The sequence below is a fragment of the Strix aluco genome, chromosome 2 (genome assembly GCF_031877795.1).
Source record: "Strix aluco isolate bStrAlu1 chromosome 2, bStrAlu1.hap1, whole genome shotgun sequence".
Taxonomy (NCBI): domain Eukaryota; kingdom Metazoa; phylum Chordata; class Aves; order Strigiformes; family Strigidae; genus Strix; species Strix aluco.
Genome location: NC_133932.1, coordinates 32067513 through 32090756, shown reverse-complemented (window position 1 = coordinate 32090756; position 23244 = coordinate 32067513). Strand labels below are relative to the sequence as shown.

Genomic DNA, 23244 nt, shown 5'->3' with positions numbered 1-23244 from the left:
TTGCTTGGGCAGGCTGTGAAATCCCATTACTGGAGGTTTGCAGGAGCTGGCTGGCTAAAACAGCTGTGGCTTAGGGGACTCTGGTCCTACCCTAGGGATGCACAAGATGGCTTTTCAAGGTCTCCTCTCAGCCTCATTTTCTATGGTTATGTGAAGTTACCACAACTTCCTCCACAGCTATACTGTGTAACACCTAAAATCAAGGAACTGTACAGAAACTAAAACTTGAAAATAACATGTTTAATACCAAATCTTTTTCAGCATGCCATCATTCAGTGGCATCTGCCACCACTGAGGACAAAAGTATTGCAAGCGCTGTCATCAAAGTGTAGTGCTTTATTAGAGAGCATGATTTTATGTAAAAGAAGCCATTTTAGCAGTGAGGTATCACTCCTGGGGTCCCTACTGAGGTGGTTCACTGAAATATATCAGAATACCATTTTTCTGAATTCTGAGTGGATTCAAAGTATTTATTCAGAGCCCAAGCCTGTATTTGAGTTGTAGGCCTCTTCAGAAAAAGGGCCATGTCTACCATGTCTAGCCTATGTAACCTTTATAGCAAACTGTATGATTCTGACCCTTCTTGAGAAAAAAACTGAAACCAAGAACAATGCATATGACATTTAAATGTTGCTTTTGATGTCCATAGAAGAGTCAAAAAATACTTATTCCATATTTTACCACATGTGCTCATTGTGTATACACTCAAAAGTAACTAAATACAGTCATCTTTTCTTTTCCACTGCTGAACATGTAGCCCTTTGATTTCAAGGCTGTCAAGATAAAGCAGATAAAGACAAGCTTCAGACTTGACAGGTACAAATCTTCTGTAGCCTTTCATTTCAAGGGGGATACATGGCCAAGGGCACATAATCTCATAGTCACATGAAAAAATGGTGAAGGTTGTCTGACTTTTGTATTATGTTTCCTTCATGACAGATGAAGTTTAGGCAAATATCCAGGTAGTTATAATTAGGCAGATCTGCTTTCTTAAAACAACAAAAAAAGAGAGTGTACACTCATCCAAGTCTTCTCTGATGACATACATCAGGAAAATTGCTTGATTCCTTCTCTTTGAACCTTTGTGAAAGTTCTATCTAGACTTCTGCTTGCAAAAGCTCTTGAATTAAGCCCTTATGAACATAGCCCCTTTGGTTAAGAGAAAAGATGGGCAGTCAAAGCTAGGCCTTCACAAGAGGTGAAGACTGGGGCAGAAAATTTAACTGTTGCTTCAAAAAATAAATATCAGCTGTACAAAAGGTTGCTGGTTAAAATTTTGGGTAAAAATTCTTGGCTTGCCCAAAAATATTTTTATTAACTTACGATGTTACATGTCATATATAATTGTTCCACCTGTAGCCACCACAAATGGTGCTTAAAACAAGCCTTTTTTAGTGAAACTGAGTCAGTTTGTGTGGAAAAGTGGAGAGGTGGAAGGGGGAAATTGATATGATGTAGAAATATTGAATCCTCAGGTTCTAAATATGCTTGGGCTTTTCTCTATCTACCACGTACTTTTAAGTCTGAGTAGATTGGGGATCTTTGCCTTCTTAACGACTGTGAAGCAATTCTGACAGAGAAGTTAGTGAGGAGATGGAAGGCCAAGTTCTCAACCAGAGACTTCAGGAAGTGACTCAGACACAGCACTAACATTGCCTGAGTTTTCAGAGGTTTGCTGGAGTTGTGCTGATCTTTGTGTACATGTAGCCTCATAAAGAATTAGATTAAACAAGCACTATGCTTTGAAAAGCTGCTGCAGATCCTGAAACATCATAACTTAAAGCCAAATATATAGAGTGAAATACCAGTATCTTTGCAACCATAAGGGAATTGAGAATGAAACTGTGTTTTGCCTAATGTTTCAGAACAATCATTATCAAAAATTATTTTAGGGACATGGTTTAGTGGTGGACTTCGCAGTGTTAGGTTTACAGTTGGACTCAATGATCTTAAGGCTCTTTTCTAACATAAATGATTCTATGATTCTAGAAGAAGACCACTTCAGCTGTGTGTACCTGAACCCCCAGTCTTCCAGACTGCAGGGGAAAGTAGGGATTGCTTTCCTCCTTGGCAGGTAAATACTATCGATACAATCATGTAGGTTTTGTGTGGAAAGTACTTCCAGTACAGAGAGGAAGGCAGAATTACCCAGTAAACAGGCAGCAGACAAGCAATTTTTACATTCTTGCGCTATCTACTCTCCCAGAGTTCATTCATTTTCCATGAGCTGCCATGAATTATATTCTTTGCGAGTTACTCTGAGTTGGACAGATGTGAAAGGGGTGTCGCCATCTCCTGCTTTTTCATTAAAATTAATATTTGTCTTCTACATGCCCCATTAATTAACATAGCAGATGTAGCGTGGACCTCCAAGACCACATCTTTTTAATGATTATTTGAGTCTACGTAGACATAGTGGTTTCTGATTGCCTAGTCCACATTGCCTGGACAGAATTTTGCCAGCAAATTGTCTGTCTGACAGGGATGATGTATCTGTGATCTCCCACAGAAGTCTGTTATAACAAGCCATTTCAGCAGAAGTTTGTTTTGTGTAAAGTCTGCAGAACTGGTGTATGAATGTCTGATTGTGGCTTTTTTTTATGTCTGCTCCTGAAAAGGAGCTGCACTTCAGACTATTGTTTCATTCAGTCTGAAGAACTCTTTTAAGCCAGAAATATTAAAAACTGCCTCTGGGCTGGAGATTTAGAAGAGAGAGTGATTTTTTTTTTTTTTCCATAAGTGATGGATAGCAGTCAAAAAAAAAGAAAACTGGAAGGAAAGTTCAAGTATAAAGAAAGGAAAATAGCCAATTTTATATTCAAAGCATGTTTTTTGTAAGCTTGTGTAATTCAAAACACTTCTGTTTTATCAAAAAACTTTATTAATCGGTATTGCTTAGGTCCATCGTTTTTTTATGCAAAATTCCCATGACTTCAAGAAGATTTCTGGGTGATAGTATACATTTCTTAATGAAGAGTCAAGTACTTGCACAAGTTAGAAAAACAGTACATGCAGAAAGAAATGGTTTTATTTTAAAAGAGTTACTGCATGCAATCTTTGTTTAGTAAAGGAGAGAGCGAGAGGCTTGTGCAGAAGGTACAGACTGGTGATTAGACCAAGGAATGTTGAGCCAGGAGCTTCCTGAGTCCTGATCCCGTGAGAGCCAGTGACTCACTGGGTAACCTTGGGCAAGTCACTTGACCTTCTTTTGTACCCCAGTCATCCCCACTGAAAATTAGGTGAAAGGCATGACCTCACTGAAAAACACATGCTTTGTCGATGCTGAACTTTTCTAAGAAAACAAATTACAATGCCTGCAGCATTTTTTAGCATGCTGTGTCACTTTGCATGTGTCCTGTGGTCAAATTCAGTGCAAGAGCTGTACTTTAACATGCTGTTCAGCTCAAGCACTAGAGATCTGTGTATGTCCATAAACAAGGTTGTTGGGGTTTTCTTCCAGAAAAGCCACCACAATTTGTGTTCTAGCAAAAGCTGTGTTTCAATTGCTGTACATTGGGAACGCTGTTTTCTTTATTCCTATACTTCATATACCAGTGGAAAATAAATGAGATTAGAGTAATTTTTGCATGCTCTTCACTCAGAGAACCTCTAAAGATGGTCTGGCAATGTATTTTAAGAAAATTCAGAAATATCCAAACTTCTGTTTTGCTTCCCAGCACTCCTGAGAAGCAAATAGCTGCAGTGCAATGTGTGTCACCACACATCTAACATAGCTCTGATATGCTCCTGATTTACCTGCAGAGCAATTTGTGTCCTGATACTTAGAGAGGATGTAACTTCTACCTGACTTGTCATAATTGCTTTAGAGTATTCCCACCTTATATTAGGAATTTACACCCCATTCCTACAAGGTGTAGGAATTCTTTTTGAACCCATTGTGAGTATTTATTTCCTGTTGGGCTGTAACGGGTGTTGGCCTGCAGTAGTTGCTGGGATAGGCAATCTTGTGCAGTGCAAGGTCCACTATGAGGAATGCAGACAGTGCAGGTGAACTGGGATGCAGGGGCTGATGACTGCTGTTGTCTCCTTCATTGCTTTCTTCAGGATTTAAACAAACTGAGCTGTGCCGTGAGCCCCTTGCAGATGATGTTCCAAAATACACAGGGGTCCAAAGTCTGCAGGTTGCTTTCATACTGCTTTCAACAGCTTACTGATGTAGTCACACTTTGTCTCATCTCAAAGGGAGAAGGAAGGCTGTGAGGAAAGGCTGTCAGTCCATTTAGGTGGTTGGTCTTTTTGCTGTTTGGGAAGGAACCAACTTACAAGAAGGCTAGCTCCTCTTCATTTGCATGAGGGTAAACCCTGCCTCCTCGCCATCTGTTTCTTTTACCATTTTGTGCATTCCTACAGCATAACTTAACTAAACACCATCCTGCTGGTAAAATTATATTATGTCATTTTCGCTCAGTGGGAACTGTCAACACCAGTAAGATGCTTCATTAAGTAGAAAACATCAGATGATCTACTAACCCATTCTCGATCAGTCATCATTTTACACAGCTGCTGGGAGCCTTGTTTTTTTTTTTTCTTTTTTTCAATAGCCTTGTTTGAAGTTCATAGTAGTAGAAAATGGTGTGGTGCTGAAATTGGTATTGTTTTTAAAAGCCTTCTCTGTAAGATTCATGTTCCTTAAGTCTTCGCTTTTGCCCAAAGTTTTCTCTGGAATTAAGCTTATATACAGGATCACTTGAAAGATCACCTGTAACCTTTTCGCTTTGGTTCTTATGAAAGAAAGACCCCACCAGTAAAATGCCAGAAACCACCCTAATGTCCTGAGCAATATGTGATAATACAAGCACATTCATGCATGCGAGGGATGGTGAGGGGGAGACTTTTCAAGTAGAAAGGGAAGTGTCCCTTCTTTAATTCTTGGATGCAAAAGGACAAAGGGCACAGGTGTAGAAGTACTTAGTTGTTGTCACTTCTGTGCTAAAAAGAGCATACCTTAGCTAGGCAGTATTTAGAGATTACATATTGCTGTGATATTTTGAATTTTGATTATTTTTAATTAAATGCAAAAACAATTTTAAGAGTCTTTGGAAGTTTATCATATGCTTTAATCTGTTTTAAGCCTGGTCAGAATGCCTTAAAAGGCAAAGTTAGGACAGAGAAAGATTTAGGTTGTGATAGGAACTAGAACTTTTCCATAAAATTCTTTGAAAATTGCGTTCACAGTGTTTGTAAGCATGCATACAAAGTTAACTGGCGTATCAGTATAACTGGCGTATCAGTATGGAAAGCTAGAATCCATGTATCTAATGCTATAAACAGCTATTATCCTCACTAATGTCACTGGTGGCTAATTGAGAAGCTCAAATATTGACAATTGGAATTAAATATTTTGGAAATTATTTGCAACTTACTACTTCTTTCCTGGTCCTGATTTTTTTTTAATTGTTTTTTAAAAATTTTAAAATAACAAGAGATTCACGAATATTTTGGGAAGTTTCTCTTCAAAAAGCTGAAGTCTGCCCAGTAAGTGACTTAGTTCTCATCATGCATTAGGACAATGGCCTCATTAATATGACAAAGTAGACACTGTTAATGAGGTATGTCCTTAGTTCACCCCATTTATCATGGTAAAGTATAGAAGTTATGCTGCACTCTAATTAAAGGTGAAGCCAGAGGCTTGACACTTTCCAGAAGGTGACCCTCTTGCAGTTTCCTGTGTGTTTGCCAGCGCATTTGGGATGAAATGTTCTGTGCTGAACAGTCACCTGAGAAGCATTTTGTTTCACTTATTTACTCTGAACTTCTCCACAGAGACTGTCCAGCCATTTCTGGGAGGGAGGCTAATTTGAAATCATTTTATGAAAAAATTTTCAGTCTCTCTGCTTGAAGTGAAGAGCTTGAAGTTTGGCTGCAAGCTTTCTCATATCTGAAGGATTTTATTATTTTATTTGTGTATATGAAGGAGGAAAAAGAAAGGAAGAACAACTTCAGTCCACAGTTCAGCAGTTACATTCTCTGCAGTCAGTGCATCTTTCAGAGTAGAGAGGGAAGGAAACTGCACCATCTTCAGGCAGGGAAGCCAGGAGCAAGCTAAAGCACAATATACTCCTTGGCCTGCTCCAGAGGCATTCACATTGCTTGGCTGTAGGATCTCTGTAGTTTGATGTGGTGTGACCACATTACTCTGACAGTAGGTAGTTCTAAGCGGAGGTTGCTTACAAATTACACTGCGGGAGGAGCTGGGGCTGAAAAACACACGTAGGAAAGACAAAGAGGTCTTTCAAAAGCCAGGACTGATGAAGTTGGTGCAAGGAGGAACTTACACAAAAACTGTGTTAAAAGGATGTCATAGGTAGCAGAGAAACTTAAAGAGATGTCCAAGTTGCATATTCAGAAGCATCAGCATTAACAGAGCCTGTGTGTATCTGGACCGTATTAAGTCTTTTATTACATGCTCATGTGGGATGTCAGTCACATAAGATGAACAAAGTTACAAAAGGTGAAGTATGGTTATGCAAGAAGATTTGTATAGAGAGCAAAGTTGTATCTTAAATGTGTGGAGTGTTGCAGAACAGTGTCAGAGGGTGTTAAGGTTAAGAAACTTGAATTCTGCCCTACAAGACTGAATCCTTCACATCACAGAGTTTTGGATAGTTCTGAATGGTGCTATAAAATGTTGAGCACTCTGAAAAATTAAGTTCTTAAATTGCTGGTTTACATCCAACTATTATTCATATCCTACACTGAACGTGCATTGTGTGCCATGGGATGTTATTCAGCCGAACTTTTTAGAACAGTTCTCCAGCTTTTGTTATTCACCCAGAGCTCTTTAGTACCAAGTCCAGTGACTTAGAAATTAAATTCCTTTTCCACTGACAGAACCTCATTACCTTATTTCATAAGCATGCTGCAGTGAAGTAATTTCTGCAACTATGAGCAGTCTTGGGACATTAAATACGAAAGCATTCTTCCTGCAACCTTTAAGCATACAAGTTGCCTCTGAGAAGATGGCTATAGTGAGGCTTAGGTCTAACCAGCATGGTGTTTTCTTCGTTGCTGGGCTAATTTTTTGCGAATATTTCAGGTTGATTGATTAGTAGTATATGCATATTCAAGTTCACGGATTCAAGCAAAATATAAGAAACTGGCTGAAACTCCTGAACACCTCTGCAAAGCAGAGTGTGTGTGGTCTTGACTTAAATGGGGAGCTGTACCACATATGGAGGGGTCTGTCAACAAAAGCTAGAGGATAGGCCTAAAGCCCTCTCTAGTAAATGCTTAAGTTAACAAAACACTGGTGAAACATGCTACAAGGGGTTAATTAACGTCAGCAGAAAATGGTTCTAGTTCTACTGCTACTAGGCCTGCATTGAGGTTCATTAACCTGTCAGCTGTGCTCATAGTTCTGACATGAGGTGCGACCTGGTGCCATTCAGTGCATTAGCTTGAGTATAAGCTTAGCGATAACATTGTATAGAACAGCAGCCAAAAATAACATCATCTTTGCATTTCCTGAAGATTCTCATTGTTGGCATCTAGGACTTTGGCAAAGTCAGAGGTAGTCCTCATTGGCACTCTAGCTGCTGATTCATTAAACACTTAGCCTGTGACACTTCTACAGAATTTGCTCTATAGGTTAGAAGTGATGCACTGATTACTTGGTTATTCTGTCACAGAAATGAGTCTGTTTGAAATAATAATCTTACTAGTGAATTATTTTGCTCAACGCCATCATTTGGCTTAAATAACATAAGATGTCATGTCTTCAGAGCAAATATTTATATAGTGCTATATCAGATTGAAACTTAACATGCACCTACTGATACTCAGTTGTGTCTCAGTGAAACATATAAATAAATAGCATTATCTGGCCCATATATAAGTATTGCCAAAGGAAAGTGGTTTTACATATCAGAAAAAAGTAAGCCCAAATCTTGCATATAAAACACACTAGTAATTAGACATGCCTTCAGTGTGAAAGTCTGATTTATTATGTTTTTGCAGCAATGTACTTGCGATATAGCATTGCAATAGTAATTAGCAACAGTAGTAACAGGGAAAGGAGTATTAACTCTCATCAGTGTTAACCCAGATTCCTTGAATAAATTCTTACCAGCATTTATAAAACTGCAAGGCCTTTTATTCAAATAGTAGCTGTATTTGAATGATGTTGGTAAATGTGTGCACATCAGAGGAAGAGGGGAAAAAAAGAGAAATGCCCTCTTCATTCTCCTTCCCACCTCCCCTCCAGTGGGGATTCATTAGCTGCAGAAGATGGACTGACTGTTCTCAGTCATCTCTGGTACAACTAGAAGTGATAGATAAAGGATGTCTTGTCACTTTTCCTGTAGCTCCATCCTTAGGTCAGGAATCCAGCATGTGAGTAAGGCTGCCAGATGATACCTTGGCTTCTCTCACAGGACAGAAACCCTGATTTCTGATCTCCTGTAGCCTTAACACAGACTTCTGGTCAGATAGCTACTTTCCTAGCCTCAGATACAGCTCAGCAGTGAGTGCTGCCTCCATCTCTCTCCTCTTGGCTTCTCCCCCAAAGCAGATGAAAACAACATAATGGCAAGTTTATATAAGGCAAATAGGTAAAATTTGCTGATTTTCTTCTTTTCCAGCCTGTACTGTAGGTATTATTATTGTTATTACTATTGTCATGCCTATTACTATGAATATCAGAATATGATATTCTGCCATCAGGGTCCTCACTTGTGTCACCTTACAGCTAGTCTACAGCAGTTATACCAAAACACGAAGCTGATGGTACATAGAAGACTTTTAGTTATTGCAGAGTAATACAATGTGTCTCTTCAGCTGCTATTTGAGGGCATCAGGTTTATTTCTCTGCAGTGGCTTTGATGGATGGTCTTTGTCCTTATCATCTCCTGGCCTAGGTTGAAGACTATGAGTGTTAAATTCAGGCTTGAGCTCCCTGCAGCTTTGGTTCCCATTCAGCCTTCTACCTCTTGGATAGTAAGTTGGCTGTGAAATAATCCAATGTGGGCATGGAAATTAAAGTTAAACCTGATGTTTACAGAGGGAACAAAGTGTGTTGCCTGCAATCTATTACTGTTGCTCAGAGGCTAGAGAAGACGGGGCTCGCTGATCTACAGAAAAGGTTGCTGTCGCACGTATAAGAACTTCTCTAGCACTGGACATTAAGGATTTCTGCAAGTTCCATCATGGGCTGCTTTATTCTTACTCATCCTTACTCACCTTATAACAGGTCCCCAAGCAGTGGAAGCACACAGCCAAAAATTTGAGGTGAAAACCCTCTCTGGAAAATTGCTGTTTTCTGCAGATGACAACAAAGTGGTGGTTGGAGCAGAGAGGTTGAGAGTTTTAGGAGCAGAAGGCACAGTGTTCCCTAAATCTATAGAAACTCCCAATGTCAGGGCAGACCCCTTCAAGGAACTAAGACTGGAGTCACCTATGCATGCACTGGTGATGGAGGCTCCAAAAGGCATCGAGATCAACGCTGAGGCCGGCAGCTTGAAAGCCATGTGCAGGACAGAGCTCAGGCTGGAATCCAAAGATGGAGAGATAACGTTGGATTCTGCAAAAATCAAACTACCTGATTTGCCTCAAGGATCTTCCTCTTCTACAGGGTCCAGGCAAAAAATCTACGAGCTCTGTGTGTGTCCCAGTGGGAGGTTATTTCTGTCTCAGGCAGGCACTAGCTCAACCTGCCAGATAAATACGAGCGTCTGCCTTTGAGAGACAGTTTGCAGAGGGGCAGCACACGCAGCGCAAAAGCCAGTTCTGGTCTCACAGATTGCAGCTGCCAACTACTTTTACTAGAACACAGAAAGCCTATCAAAGACTTTCTTTGTGTGTGCGTGTGCGTGTGTGTGAATATATATATATAAATATATATATAAAAAATATATATATCCTCTGTGTAAAATGATGTTTCAGTACAAGGAATCCCAGGGTGACCCCGTTACATTTGTGTAGCATTTCTCTTTCCCACACCAAAATTTACTGGTACAATCTGCTGAATTGGATTTGATGCTCCCCTGGACCCTTCTGTATTTATATAGTCTAATGATCACCCCTCATTTTTGATCATGTTCTCAGAGCAATAGGATTGCTGGCTGGGCAAGACCTTGGAACTGATGTAGACCCACCAACATACAAAGGGAAGCAAAGCATCTCTGATTATTTTTGCACCATTAAATCAGTGTCATGAAAACAAAAAAAAAAAGAAACAAACCCCAACTGTTCACCTAGAGTGATCCAAGATACCTGAGGTTAAATTACAGTCTTTAATTTTGACCTGAAGCATGGCTCTCTATTGGGAAATATGGATTGAGCTTGGCCAGTAGAAAAGTCCAGCCTGGAGGTGTTTAAGAGTCGGGTCGACATAGCGCTTACGGATATGGTGTATTTGGGAACTGTTAATGTTGGGTTGATGGTTGGACTGGATGATCTTCAAGGTCTTTTCCAACCTAGACAATTCTGTGATTCTGTGATATGCACATTATTTTGTGTTCTGGAGTATAAATATCCAATACCATATACATTTGAAAATAAAAACCAGCAAAACTAAAACCCTAAGCAAAACAATACTAAAAAGCACCCTCTTACAAACCAAGACTATCTACATGGAAGAGACTATTTGAAAACATTATTCAGATTGTCTGATATATTGTAGAAGGTACTTGCACTTCAGTGAGTAGTGCACTTCAAGAATTTACGTACAGTTTGTTTTGTTGCTCCATTTAGAAAGATACTGTAGCACCTTTCTAGACAGTTGCAGAACATCTTTACAGAGTGAAGTAGTAATCTTTCTTGCCAAAGACGATTTAGATAAACAGTAGTTCTTACTAATATAAATAAGTACAGTTCACTTTAGTCTTCATCAGGTTTCAGTTAGCACAGTTCGATGACATGTCAGCTGATGGCATTACTTCCTTGCTATATGTAATGGTGTAAATTGTCACAGCTTTTTTGTCTTCAAGCAGAGATACCACATTTCAAGTGGCCTGCTTTGTGCTGCTGTTCAAAATTTGAAAATTAATTACACAATTCATTTTACCTGGGTTGTGAGCTCCAGCTGGTAAACTCTGTTATGGATAGTTATATCATTTTATTAATCTGTTTCATTTCTATAGGGCACCTGCTTGGGCTTTCCCATGATGACTCCAAATTTTGTGAGGAGAACTTTGGCTCCATGGAAGATAAGCGCCTGATGTCCTCCATTCTGACTAGCATAGATGCTTCAAAACCCTGGTCCAAATGCACTTCAGCAACTATAACAGAATTTTTCGATGATGGTCATGGTATGTACCTATGTCACACCTTGTGTCGGCTGCATGTTAGTTTTTACTGTGATCTATTTTTTTAATAAGAACATTTTATACCAGCTTGTTCAATCCTTGCTCATCTTCAGGACTATCTTGGAAGTGCTTGCAGAGCAAGGCAAAGGTCTAAAAGGCTGTCAGAGCCTCACCTTCCTTTTGCATGGTTCAAATGCAAGAGAAAAGAAAGAGCTGATGGACTGACTGTGTGTTGGCAATAATTTGGTTTGGAACATGGAGATGTTTTTTTAAAAGCACAAAATTAGTCTTGTCTTCCCAAATGCTCCAGATATGAGCTTAGAGAGTACTTTAAACAGAGGACACAAGGAAATGGCTTTTTGCTCACAGAAATAAAAATGAGTGATATGGTCTACTTAGCATTAGACTACAGATGTGAACATAGTGCGTGTATTCTTGTTACCATTAATGACATTTATTATGTTTATAATGCCATTATATTTATTATGTTTATGTAGAGGGGCTGTAGCAAGAATTAAGACTCCTCTGTGCTGTATATCATAAAAGATTACTTCTGCCCCAGGAGCTTACCTTCCAAGTCATGTAACTAATATTTGTTAAATGTCATTTACCCTTTGGAGAGTAGGTGCAAAACTTTCATTTTCCAAAAGTAGTAGTAAAAAATCATAGTCTTCAGTCTCTTAATGAATTTTAAAGCCTTCATTGTGCTCCCAAAGCAACTGCAGTTCTTAAACAAACCATTCAAATTCCAGAATGCTGAGATAAAAATGACATAATTAAGTGAATGGATCAAGTTGTTATGGTAACCGAAATGCTTATGGTTAAAAAGTGTAGTACATCTGCTGAATGTAAAGATTTTTTTGCTCTTCAATATTTTGTCGGCTAATTTCAGTGCGCTCTGAAATATTTTCTCCTATTTTCCTCTATTGGAGAATGACTTATTTTCTCTCAATTTTATTAGATCCATTAATCTGTACTGTCCTGTTTTATGGTCCGTATTGCTCTGGCATTGACTTAATGTTATCAAGTTAGTTTCCACATATGAAGAGAACTTTCCTTTCTAAGTTTAGTTACTGAGATACAGTACAGTTCACTAGGGTAAAAAAAAGGGACCTCCTTCCCATCCATGTATGACCTCTTAGCGCAAGGAACTCTGAACTGCATTGCCTCTTCTGTTCCTCTTCTGCTGCAGGCAGGTAGAAAGGCTGCTCTCATTTTTGTTTTTTTGTGACCTGACTCTTTTTTACTATGCATCCGACTTTCTCCAACAATGAAGAAAGCAAAGAGAGCATTTCTCCCACTCCCCTCACCTTTGGCTTGTTTGTACCTGGGGAATGCTTGAAATTTGGACCCTTACCCATGAGCTGGACCCAGCCTCAGTGTGGAGGTTAAGGAGGGGCTGTAACAATCAGTCCTACAGGTCTAAGAATATAACTCTGCCTGTTTTTTCCAGTAAAAATAGGTAGGAGCTTCACATCCTTCAGAGCTGCATTATGGTCTCCTTGTTCGTCATGTGTGCTGACTGCCTGAGAAGTTTGGCAGTCCTCAACTGCTGAGACTTTTCACAAAGTCATATATTCTTTGCTGCATGTAAAGGGCTTAGGATCTGTCAGTCTGTTAGCGGATGGGTTGGGGTACATTGCCCTTTCTGATACTCATGAGTAGCTATCACTCAGGCATGTAGTCTCAAAGAGTTATTGATGTGATGAAATAATTCATAGAAAATTTGAACCTCTCATCATAGAGGTCCATAGTCCTCTGGGAATTACTTTTATTACTGATGCTATTGGTGTGATTTCAAATATACAATGTTTAGAGAATCTTTTCTTGATAGATGAGACCTTCAGAGACCTTTTCTAAGTAACAGTCTTCCTTTTCTGTTGAAGTTTATAATTTTTATTTATTTTAAATCAAAGATTTGTCTTAACAGAACACAAACACTATCTATGAAGTAAAAATGGAAATCAATAAATTAAATTGCAGTTTCTTCAAATTATTATGCTGAAAGGACATGTGTTATTTTAGGAAGGGAACTTCTGGTTTTATTTTCTTCTTCCAGACAGTGAATGAATCTATAGCTCTATAATTCCCATTTGTAACGTACACTGAGCATACCAGAAACCACAGGATCCTCGTAGAGCATGACACTGCCTTTCAGACTACTTTGGGCTGATGATAGAACAGTGAAAATGTGCCATATTCCCTGTTTCCTTCAGAATACGCATGTTATCTGCTTTTTGGGTTGCTCATTTTTTTCCTTGGCTGGGGCAGATGTACCGTTGCAGTGTTTTCCCTCCCTTTTTGTTTTCAAGAAGGAGCTCCAATGGCAGCATTGGTGTGAGGAAATAAAGTGCTTTGTCTGCTGTTCCTTATGGGTACGCATAATGAAATGTGAATGAAGTCCAGAAGTTTGGATCTGTGAGCAGTATTCTATTACAAAAGAACAGCCAATGTCTTGTCAAAGCTCTAAGTAAGCTTCCCATATAGATTTAGATATTCACCCCATACTGCTGTAACAGAAAACATCACAGCCTTGACTCTCTAATTCGTTAATGTCACTTTGTCAAGTACTGATGTTCCTACTTTCTAAATTTGGAAAGTGATGCTAGGAAGTGGACTCATCTTATAAAACGTGGGTATTTACTATGTAGGTAGCTACTCCTAAACCAGGCATCCAGGTCCCCATTGTAGTGCAGAGGGGTCTAATCAATGGCATCAGTGGTTTGACTGATCTCATCAGTTGCATTAGTGGTGCTGAATTACACCATAAACTCGTTTGCCTGAGTAGTGAAACATCTGACAGCTGACTGAATTGCAGACACCAGCATTACATACAGTTAAAGTCAGCTAAATAAATCCCAATATAAATGTCTCGTCCAAGGTCAACCAGGAGGTCTGGGGAGGATCAAGGTGCTGATTCCCTGTCTCCTGAGGCCCACTCTGAGAACTATAAGCATCATTGTCATGATATCACCATTTGTTTTACACTCATGAGATGACCCCAGACAGCAGTTTGACATTTAGGAAGAAAAGGCTCAGTTAGTGTCCAGAAGACAGTGACATTTATTTCCATCTGCTTTTAGCCAGCCCTCTCTTAAGGTACTAATTGCCCTTATTGTCATGCCAACCATGAGGCTGTGGTATGATTGCTTGCGATTTATTGTGTTTAGTCAGAGTGCTCAGTGCTCTGTGCAACCTGAAACAAGGACTATTTCTGTTTTAATTAATTTATATCCTGGTTATCTGCTTCCTGCACAGATCTTATTCTGCTTTTTTTTTCCAAGATGCATTACACATAACACTGAGGAGAGATAATGAGATGGCTTAATTAACACTGTCATCAGCCAACAGTGTTGCTCTATTCCAGGGCACACAGATGTTCTTTGGTACTCAGGACAAAAATGGGAATAGCAGTATATTACATGCTCTGTATGTTGCAGTGTAATGTAGGGAACTGAAGCCCTCTCTGCCCTCTCAACCAGGGGGCACAGGGCAAACCAATCTCTAACTTAACTCTGTCTTTTCTGACCATTACAAGTAGGAATTTGGACCAGCTGGTGGTAAAAACACCTGCACTTCATTGTAACCTGTCTAAATGTAGACACTGCTACTATCTATAAAGACTTTTTTTTTTTTTCCCTGTGGGGAATCCTTAGGGGCCTTTGCTATCTTCAGTTTTGAATGTATCATGTGAGATCAGCTGGAACATCTGACTCTATAGAAATTATACATGTTTCCTCAGAGCAGTATCAGTTAAGGAGAAGTTTGAATCTCATTCCCCTGTGTTGTGGAGAGGAAAAAATGCTGTATTTTCTATGTAAGCTTGTGAAATCTGTTTGTTATTCACATGTGAAAGGTATTCAAATGGGTGTTAACTAAAATGATTGACAGATCAAGTATATGCAAGGATGTGACCTTTTTTTTCTTTTTTCTCTAAATTTATATTTCCCATCATGTCAGTCATGGTAGATCTCAGTGATAGGCAGCAGTGCGTGTCGTGGTGAAATTAAGTATTATTACAATGTTTTAGAATACTGAATAATGGTTCCACTTGGGAGTTTGATAAACTGCAGTATATATACAATAGTAGTGAATACTACTGAACGTTGACATGCCAGTGCCTTCCTGTCACTGCCCTAACACTGTACTAGCTTCCTCCCTCAACACAAGGTATATGAAGTAGGACTTCTGCTGTTATTTACTTTTACAAAGTGTATTTTTGACAGCAACTTTTGCCAGTTATCTCCTTTTCAGAAATTTTAAAAAAATAAATAAATCTGTGCTTCCTCACTCCTCACCATATCTCTAATATTTTACACTACAACAGGCTTTGAAGTCTAGGGTACTTTTAATTATCTTTATCTCATGGCACTCAGCTCATCAGTTAGCCTTGACACACCTTGTCTGCATTAAAAAAATCAGCATAATCTAGATTAAAGATAAGGCATGGGTAAATCAGGGACAGCAAAGGACAAATGGAACAGGTTAAACAAGACAGTTTTTTAGCAGTAAATGATGATGCAGGAAGAATTTTTGGTTGATTTGGCTAATTGGCCTTAGTCTTTAGAGGAAAAAAAGAACAGTTGCAGTGTGTGTTCTGGAGGGAAAACCCAAGCCATTGAGAGATGGGTTATTGGTTTGTTTAAATTCACTGACATAACTTGAAATTCTATTCCATTTTGTATAAATAGGAGGGTTTTTATAGATAGCCTTTTTTCACCCATGATCCAGCTGAAGAATACTGGTGTAGGTTCCAAAGTGAGGTAAATTGTGGTAAGCTATTTTGGCCAAGGATAAGTGAAGCTTGCCCAGACCACATATCCCTTTCATGAAGTGCAAAAGAGGTTACACTGAATAAATAGTTCTGCATGTCAAGAAGTGAGGTTTTCAATAGTAAAAAAACCCCTTATCAGTAGATCCTCTAGAACCTAAATGTGAATTCTCATTTTTAGAGTGTGCCAGACAAATCTTGACCTCTGCAACATATCTCAAAACACGTATGCAATTCTTTATGTTACTGTTATTTTTTCTTTTCTTACTTTTATTTATGTATTTTTGTATAAAATGGATAGCCCTCTTCAAACTCATTCCAGAAGCAGCCAAGTATCATTCCTTACAAGGAAAGCGCAGTCCAAATTTACCACCAACATTAGTTTTGATATCCAGCTTATATTTTTCCTCTGATCTGTTGGGGATTTTTCTGGGTTTTTTTCTTTTTTTTTTTAAGTTCCTCATTGGCTAAAGGGCTGTTTTTTGTGATTTTTCTGGCATCCATTTAGAACCTTTATAATTTCTAACGTTCTGTCTCAAATTTCAAGTGACAACTTTGCTTACTTTGTTGTGAGTCTTGCTCATTCCTTAAATCACAAACTGATAAATAGAGGGGAACATGTTCAGAGTCAATTCAAATACAGGAAACCAGAATGAAAGGCCAAAGGGACCAGAGTAAAACTCATCATTTACACCCTCAGACTGGAAATAGGCAGCTCAACACCTGGTGTGCTGCAGGGTGAGAACACAGTTGCAATAGTATGACCTTGTCCAAAACCTGATGACACCTCAGAGAGTCCTTCCATTCACGTCAGCATCCTCTGAATGAGGTTCACTGTCATTATCAGTCTTCCTAACTTGAATGACAGATTTGCAGCACTGCAGAGGAAACTAGGAGTGAGTAATAATAATAAGTTGGTTTGCTCTTTTAGGTAACTGTCTGCTGGACCAACCGAGAAAGCAGATCATGGGCCCTGAGGAGCTTCCGGGACAAACCTATGATGCCATTCGTCAGTGCAAACTGGCGTTTGGACCCGAATACACAGTGTGTCCTGGTATGGATGTGTGCTCTCGCCTCTGGTGTGCAGTTGTGCGCCAAGGTCAGATGGTTTGTCTGACTAAGAAGCTGCCTGCTGTGGAGGGAACACCATGTGGAAAAGGGAGGATCTGCCTCCAGGGGAAATGTGTTGACAAAACCAAGAAGAAATACTACTCAGTAAGTTACCAGCTGTGACCCTAGGAAATTTTAGAAGGCATGATCCTCAAAGGTGCTGATTTTTGTGAGAGAAAAGGATTTTATGGAAGTAAGATTGAAAGCTGCCTTATTTTTTAGCATGTAATTGGAGTGTTATTGGTGAGGGATATAGGAAAAATGCTGCTGAGTTTCAGGAAGCGTGTTTTCTTCTTGAAGCATGAAAGCCTTCATTCCTGGAAAACTGGAAGTATGCCTTCAGAGTAGAGGATTTGCCCATTCAGTTCAGGTCTCAGGACATACAGAAAGATTGTGAAGGACCTATTCTAGCTTCTTCACTTCTTGGCAATGGACTACAAGGTAAATTAAATCTGTAAATTTAATTTACAGCCCTCATCTGAAAGGCCCCAGGGCCCTAACTCTAGTGAAGAGAAAGGTGGATGAAGTTCATGCAGAATATAATTTCTGGAGCAGAAAAGTTTGTACCTCCAGTGACAGAGGCCCCTCTGTCCCCTTTGTATATCTGAAGAGTCCCCAGGCTCATGAGATCTGTCAGCTGCACAGTTCAGCTTCTTCTACATTTACAGGTTAGATAGCAGTGCCCCTTCTGTTATAGCCACAGAAGAGATATGGACTTGTAGAGCTTTGTGAAGATATTTGCAAAGTCGTTCAGATCAAGCTGCAGCCCTTATAAGACTCTTTTTTATGGAACTATACTACATGCTGTTGCAATACTCTTTCTAGGTAGCAAATTTAGCAGAGTTGCAAACTATATCTGACAACTCTATTTCTTGCCAGTAATTCAGAGAAATACCTGCACATCACAATAATTGCATTTAATTAATCATAGATTAGCCTTACAAACATATTCTGGGAGCCAGATCCCCTGGAGCTAGTTTAAGGGGCCCTGTTGGTAGGAACAGCAAAATATAAGAGAGCAGTACATTAGACTGTAGGTGCTATTTCTGGTGCATGGGTGTCATGAATGCATCAGTGCAGACCAAGGCTTAATATTGCCTTTGCATGCACAGTGCCAAATGAGATGCCATCACTGTGCACATAAAAGACCAATTAACTAAATTAACTGTACTGGGAGAAAGAAGGCTCCTAAGACCTGTTATCCCTGATTAAAATGACCAAGGAATCGCCTTCAATTGAGGACAGCATTAGCAGTGTCTTTGAGATGTAACACCTTTATTCACACTTGGATGACGTCCTTACCTCCCACTGTTCCATATATTTCAGGCTTCAAGCCATGGTAACTGGGGGTCCTGGGGACCTTGGGGACAGTGCTCCCGTACCTGTGGTGGAGGAGTTCAGTTTGCTTATCGTCACTGCAATAACCCAGCTCCTAGAAACAATGGCCGGTACTGCACCGGCAAGAGGGCCATCTACCGTTCCTGCAACGTCACACCCTGCCCAGCAAATGGTAAGTGCCTTCACGCCAAGGTGACTTCATTCTCCAGCCTCTGTGTTCATAGATAGTAAATATTGAACATCTGCTGTGAAAGAAGACAGCAAAGGTCCCTTGTAGTTTCTCCAAAATGTATTTACCAAGGCAAGACATTCATCATTAATACCTTACCGTAATTATTCCCCCATCCCCACCGTGGTGCCATACAGAAGGGACACCTGAATGAAAAGAAATTTCAGTCCTGGAAAATGAACCGTAATGCAGACTTTAGTCCTTTAATGCTTATTATGTCATGGGAAGATTTCCAAGCTAAAACAGTTGAAGGATTTGAAGGCCAGTTCTAAGTAAAGAGGTGAAGTGATGTAACTTAAAAATTATGTAAAAAAGATATTTGAATAATAGATGGGCATAATGATATTTGCAGCGTGGTCTGAAATATTCACTAATGATGTGCATAATTCTACAGCTAAATCTTTCCGACAAGAGCAGTGTGAAGCAAGGAATGGCTATCAGTCTGATGCAAAGGGTGTCAAGACATTTGTTGAATGGGTCCCCAAGTATGCTGGAGTACTTCCTGGAGACGTTTGCAAGCTCACCTGCCGAGCCAAAGGAACTGGCTATTATGTGGTATTTTCTCAGAAGGTAATGGCATCTCCAATCATGATTTCATGCTCCAGTTTAGAACTGTCCTGTATCTTAGAAATCTTTCCCTACAAGGGAAAAGAAGTTAATCATGTGATTCAAAGATTTAGCTGTGTGATTAATGGTTTGATCCACTGGTTATACATTAGGATCAGAATTGGCCTCTAAAATGAGGTGAGTTTTTGCACATCTCAGTATGTGGATTCATGAAATATATGGGCCTTTTGGTGCACTCTGCACTAGTTTGTTTTCAGTAGTAGATGAAGGGATTTCTGCCTGCAGAATCATCAGTCATTCTGGGGTTTTCTGGAGGAGAAAGAGTACTAAGAGTAAAAGAATGAGTTTTACCCTGAGTTATATTAAGGGAGTCCAGAGTAACTCTTACAGAGCTAATTAATATAGAATAATCAGCCAGTTAGTATAGATGTGACTCATGGTCAGTTTATTATATCAGACACAATTCAAACTGAAATGTCTCCCACTCTTATACTTGCAATTCTCTGCCTCTAAATGTTATGAAGGTAACATTTAGATGTAGATAGCTAAAATGCAAGGCTACGTACAAGAACTGTTATTGTTACTATTAATAAGCTGGGAGATCATTAAAGTCAGGGTCGTCTTAGTGTCTTACAGTGGAGTTACCTAGCACTGCTTTCAGCCCTTTGCTAAATTTCATCTGCTTTTGTGCTGGGAATGTTAGAGAAACTCTGGTCTGTCAGGGTAGGCACTCTGTTCTGAGTAGGTGACATAAGTAAGTAACTGGGTTTTGCCAGTCAGATTCACAAAAGCAAATCTTTTCCATGGTAGTTTTAACTAACAGTCATTTGATTGCCTAGGTAACTGATGGTACTGAATGTCGACCATACAGTAATTCAGTCTGCGTCCGGGGAAAATGCATCCGAACTGGTTGCGATGGCATCATTGGTTCAAAGCTCCAGTATGACAAATGCGGAGTGTGTGGAGGAGACAATTCCAGCTGCACAAAAGTCATGGGAACCTTTACCAAAAAGAGGTATTGATCTTGAGTATTAGTAAATACATGTTATTGTGCAAACAGTAACTCTGCTATGTACTTGCTTTCTTTCTGTCTCTAAAGGCAAGTTACTTTCATATGAAGATTGAGCAAAAAAAGTACATTGCCTGTGCTTTACTGCACTTTCCAGATGTTAACAGCTGGCCTCTTAACATTACCGCAAAACTGGCAAATAATCAACTGGCAAAACATTGTACCAGGTTCATTTCTGACACAAAGTGCCAGTGATAGAGGTGAGCACCCCATTTATAGGAGGTCTGCCTAGAATACGGCATAGAATCTTGTGCTACTTGCTAATCTTGCTGTGTTGGATGGCATGTGGTTTCTAGAGGAGAGAGGAAAGGGAACAGAAATCTGAAGTTGGGGTCAGAATAATCTGGGTATCTCTGAAGGTCTACATTTCCCAGATGATGCTGTGTTAGCAAGTTATGTGCTGAGAATGTGTTTCATCTCATCTAACTTTGAATGACAATGAGGACATCCCACATGATTAAGCGACACTGATTCCTGTGTAGTCAGTGGGGAGAAGCAGACAGCATTAGAGCACAGCTGTAAAAGTCTTCCTTAATAGCTGAGAGGGGTTATACCCTAAAAATACCTTTTCACACTGCTGAGTGTATGTGGAGCTTAGAAGACTCGATGAGATGTCAGAAGTAAAATCATGTCCATTGGCATAATATTGATCTCCAGATGGATTTTTTTAAAGTCAAAATATTTATAGCAGTTATCCATAAGACATTTTTCTGTCAGAGTTCAGTTTTTAACTATAATAAAACTTAATACAAGTAAAATAAAAGGAACCACCTCCATGGTTTTCCCTGACCATGTTGAGAGCAGCAGTAAACTTTGTACTGAGACACCGATGTCAAGTAAATCTGCTTTCTGTTTGGACTCTTATTTCTCTCCCTCTTCAAGTCTTAAGATTCCTATTAAAATTAGGATTTTTAATTATCATTTATATAGATTCCAAGGTCTCATAGGACCACTGTAGTGATCTACTCTTAGGAACTTCCAGTTGACAGTTTCTACTCAGTATCTGTGACTGCATTAGTGTACCATCTTTTAAAATGTACATAAATTTGATTTTGGTTTATATCTTCCAAATTCTTACATAGTATATTGAAAGCTGCCAGAAATTGAAATCTGACTCCTGAAATGACCTTTTATTTCTATACATTTCAACATCCTGATTAATAGCAGTCAAAAATGGCTTTGAGACTGAATTTATTCTGAAAATAAACATAACTAATCTTCTTCCTGGTAAACCAATGATTACCCACCTAAGGATGCCAAAACACCTCTGCCAGAAAGAATGACTTTCCATCCAAATTAGTAATTATATAAACCAAATCTTTTCCAATTGGTAAATATTGAAATGTCTAGGATGTCTAAATGAAGAAGACAGTGTGAGATATACTTCATGTGATTCAGTAATGATCCTTGTGCTGGAATCCAGGCTTCAGCAAAAATGTTAAAGGGACTCCATGAATTTCAGTGAGGCCAGATTTGTAGCATAGATATACTTGGAAATTGAGAGATTCTATTATAATTATTCCTATGAAGTTACCATCTTACTCCTCAAATCATGCCTTTAACTGAAATTAGACTGGTCAGAGCGTAAAATACTAATTCAACCTCAATGCATTCGAAAAGTTGCCCCATTTAGAAAGTAATAGTCAACCTGTAACAAGTAAGTTCTAGCTTGATTTTGATTAAATTTTGGAGTGACAAGGATTTACTTCTTACTGGAAATACTGTTTGAGACAATTCCCTTATGGAGTAACTGACTTCAAAATAAACCCCTTGTTAAAATAGTGAAATCTTAATTGTCTGTAAACTGTTTTTACATATGAAAGGGCAGTGGCTGCAGTAAAATTATCTTTTCTCCACTGAAAAATAGCAGCTCTTGCATTGCAGTCCATTATAAACCAAACTGTAGCAATCTGTACATTAGATGTACAAGAAAACTATTAAATGTAGAAGGGGAAACTAGTATTTCCTATTGCAGTCAATTTCCATAACAACATTTGTTTGTACTTTTTTCTTTTAAAGCACTCAAAACATAAACTTTGGGAAGACTTGCTTCCTAAGAACTTTTTTTAAAAGGCTGTAAAGCCAAATTGTCAGAAGTGGGGAAAGAGGAGAATTAAAGCTGCACATGCTTCTTTGTGCACATGCAGTGTTCCAGTTCTTTGTGCAGATGACTTGAATTCTCCAGCACTGCTTTTAGTTTTTGTACAAATGATTTTGTAACTTTAATAACATGTTTTAACAGAGTTATTTTGGCAACTGTTATGTAAAAATATTTGTGCAGTGCTGTAGAGCGGAGTTCCCCCCCAGCCTGTTTTTCGCACCATATTCCTTCAGCTTTATGGAGGTGCTAAATCAATAGAGTTTTAGTCATTGTCCCATAACTGCTGGAAATAGCAGGGGAATAGCACAAGTGTTTAATCTGTAGTCTGTGCAGTCTCTACTTGTGCAGCCAAAAATTCTCGAAATTAGCAGTCTGTTCTTTAAACAATCCCAAAGGAGATCCCTTCACTTTTATATATTTTTAGTATGTTTTCTCATTCCTTTTTTTTTCTAGAAGTTTCATCACTAAACTTTTCAGATATGAAATGCTCGTAGAATGGTTTTGTCACGGGTTTAGAAATGAAAATACATGTCTCCAAACTCCACCTGGTAGCTTATAGCTATGTAGTCTTTAGATTTTTTTCTATATATCAGTAAAGTTAAAATAAATAACATACTTAGGATAGTGGTAAGTTTCAGCACACTTGCCGGTTTTGAATGCTTGTCACTTTCAGTAGAAGAGTTAAGTATCTTTTTCTGAATCTGAATTAAAATACTTCATAAGTAGCAACAGAGAGAACTCTGTGATGGTACAAATTAAACATTTGGGTGCACCTCATATTAGACACTTGACAAT

General features: G+C 39.0%; 3 protein-coding genes across 3 annotated transcripts in view; 2 read left to right on the top strand and 1 right to left on the bottom strand.

Annotated features, from left to right (window-relative positions):
• Positions 1 to 23244, bottom strand: part of LOC141920022 (uncharacterized) — a 64077-nt gene that overhangs the window by 20325 nt on the left and 20508 nt on the right. The gene's annotated exons all lie outside the window — the stretch shown is intronic.
• The window catches only part of ADAMTS5 (ADAM metallopeptidase with thrombospondin type 1 motif 5), a 47931-nt gene that overhangs the window by 17189 nt on the left and 7498 nt on the right, over positions 1 to 23244 (top strand). Inside the window, exons 3-7 of the mRNA XM_074813981.1 lie at positions 11100 to 11267; positions 16967 to 17250; positions 18472 to 18655; positions 19107 to 19282; positions 20119 to 20294. Of these exons, the coding sequence (XP_074670082.1) occupies positions 11100 to 11267; positions 16967 to 17250; positions 18472 to 18655; positions 19107 to 19282; positions 20119 to 20294 (988 nt within the window). The remainder of the gene's footprint in view (positions 1 to 11099; positions 11268 to 16966; positions 17251 to 18471; positions 18656 to 19106; positions 19283 to 20118; positions 20295 to 23244) is intronic.
• Positions 3987 to 9699, top strand: LOC141919997 (delta-sarcoglycan-like). Its single transcript, XM_074816684.1, has 2 exons — positions 3987 to 4008; positions 9158 to 9699. Exons 1-2 carry the CDS (start codon positions 3987 to 3989, stop codon positions 9697 to 9699), a joined length of 564 nt encoding a protein of 187 aa, XP_074672785.1.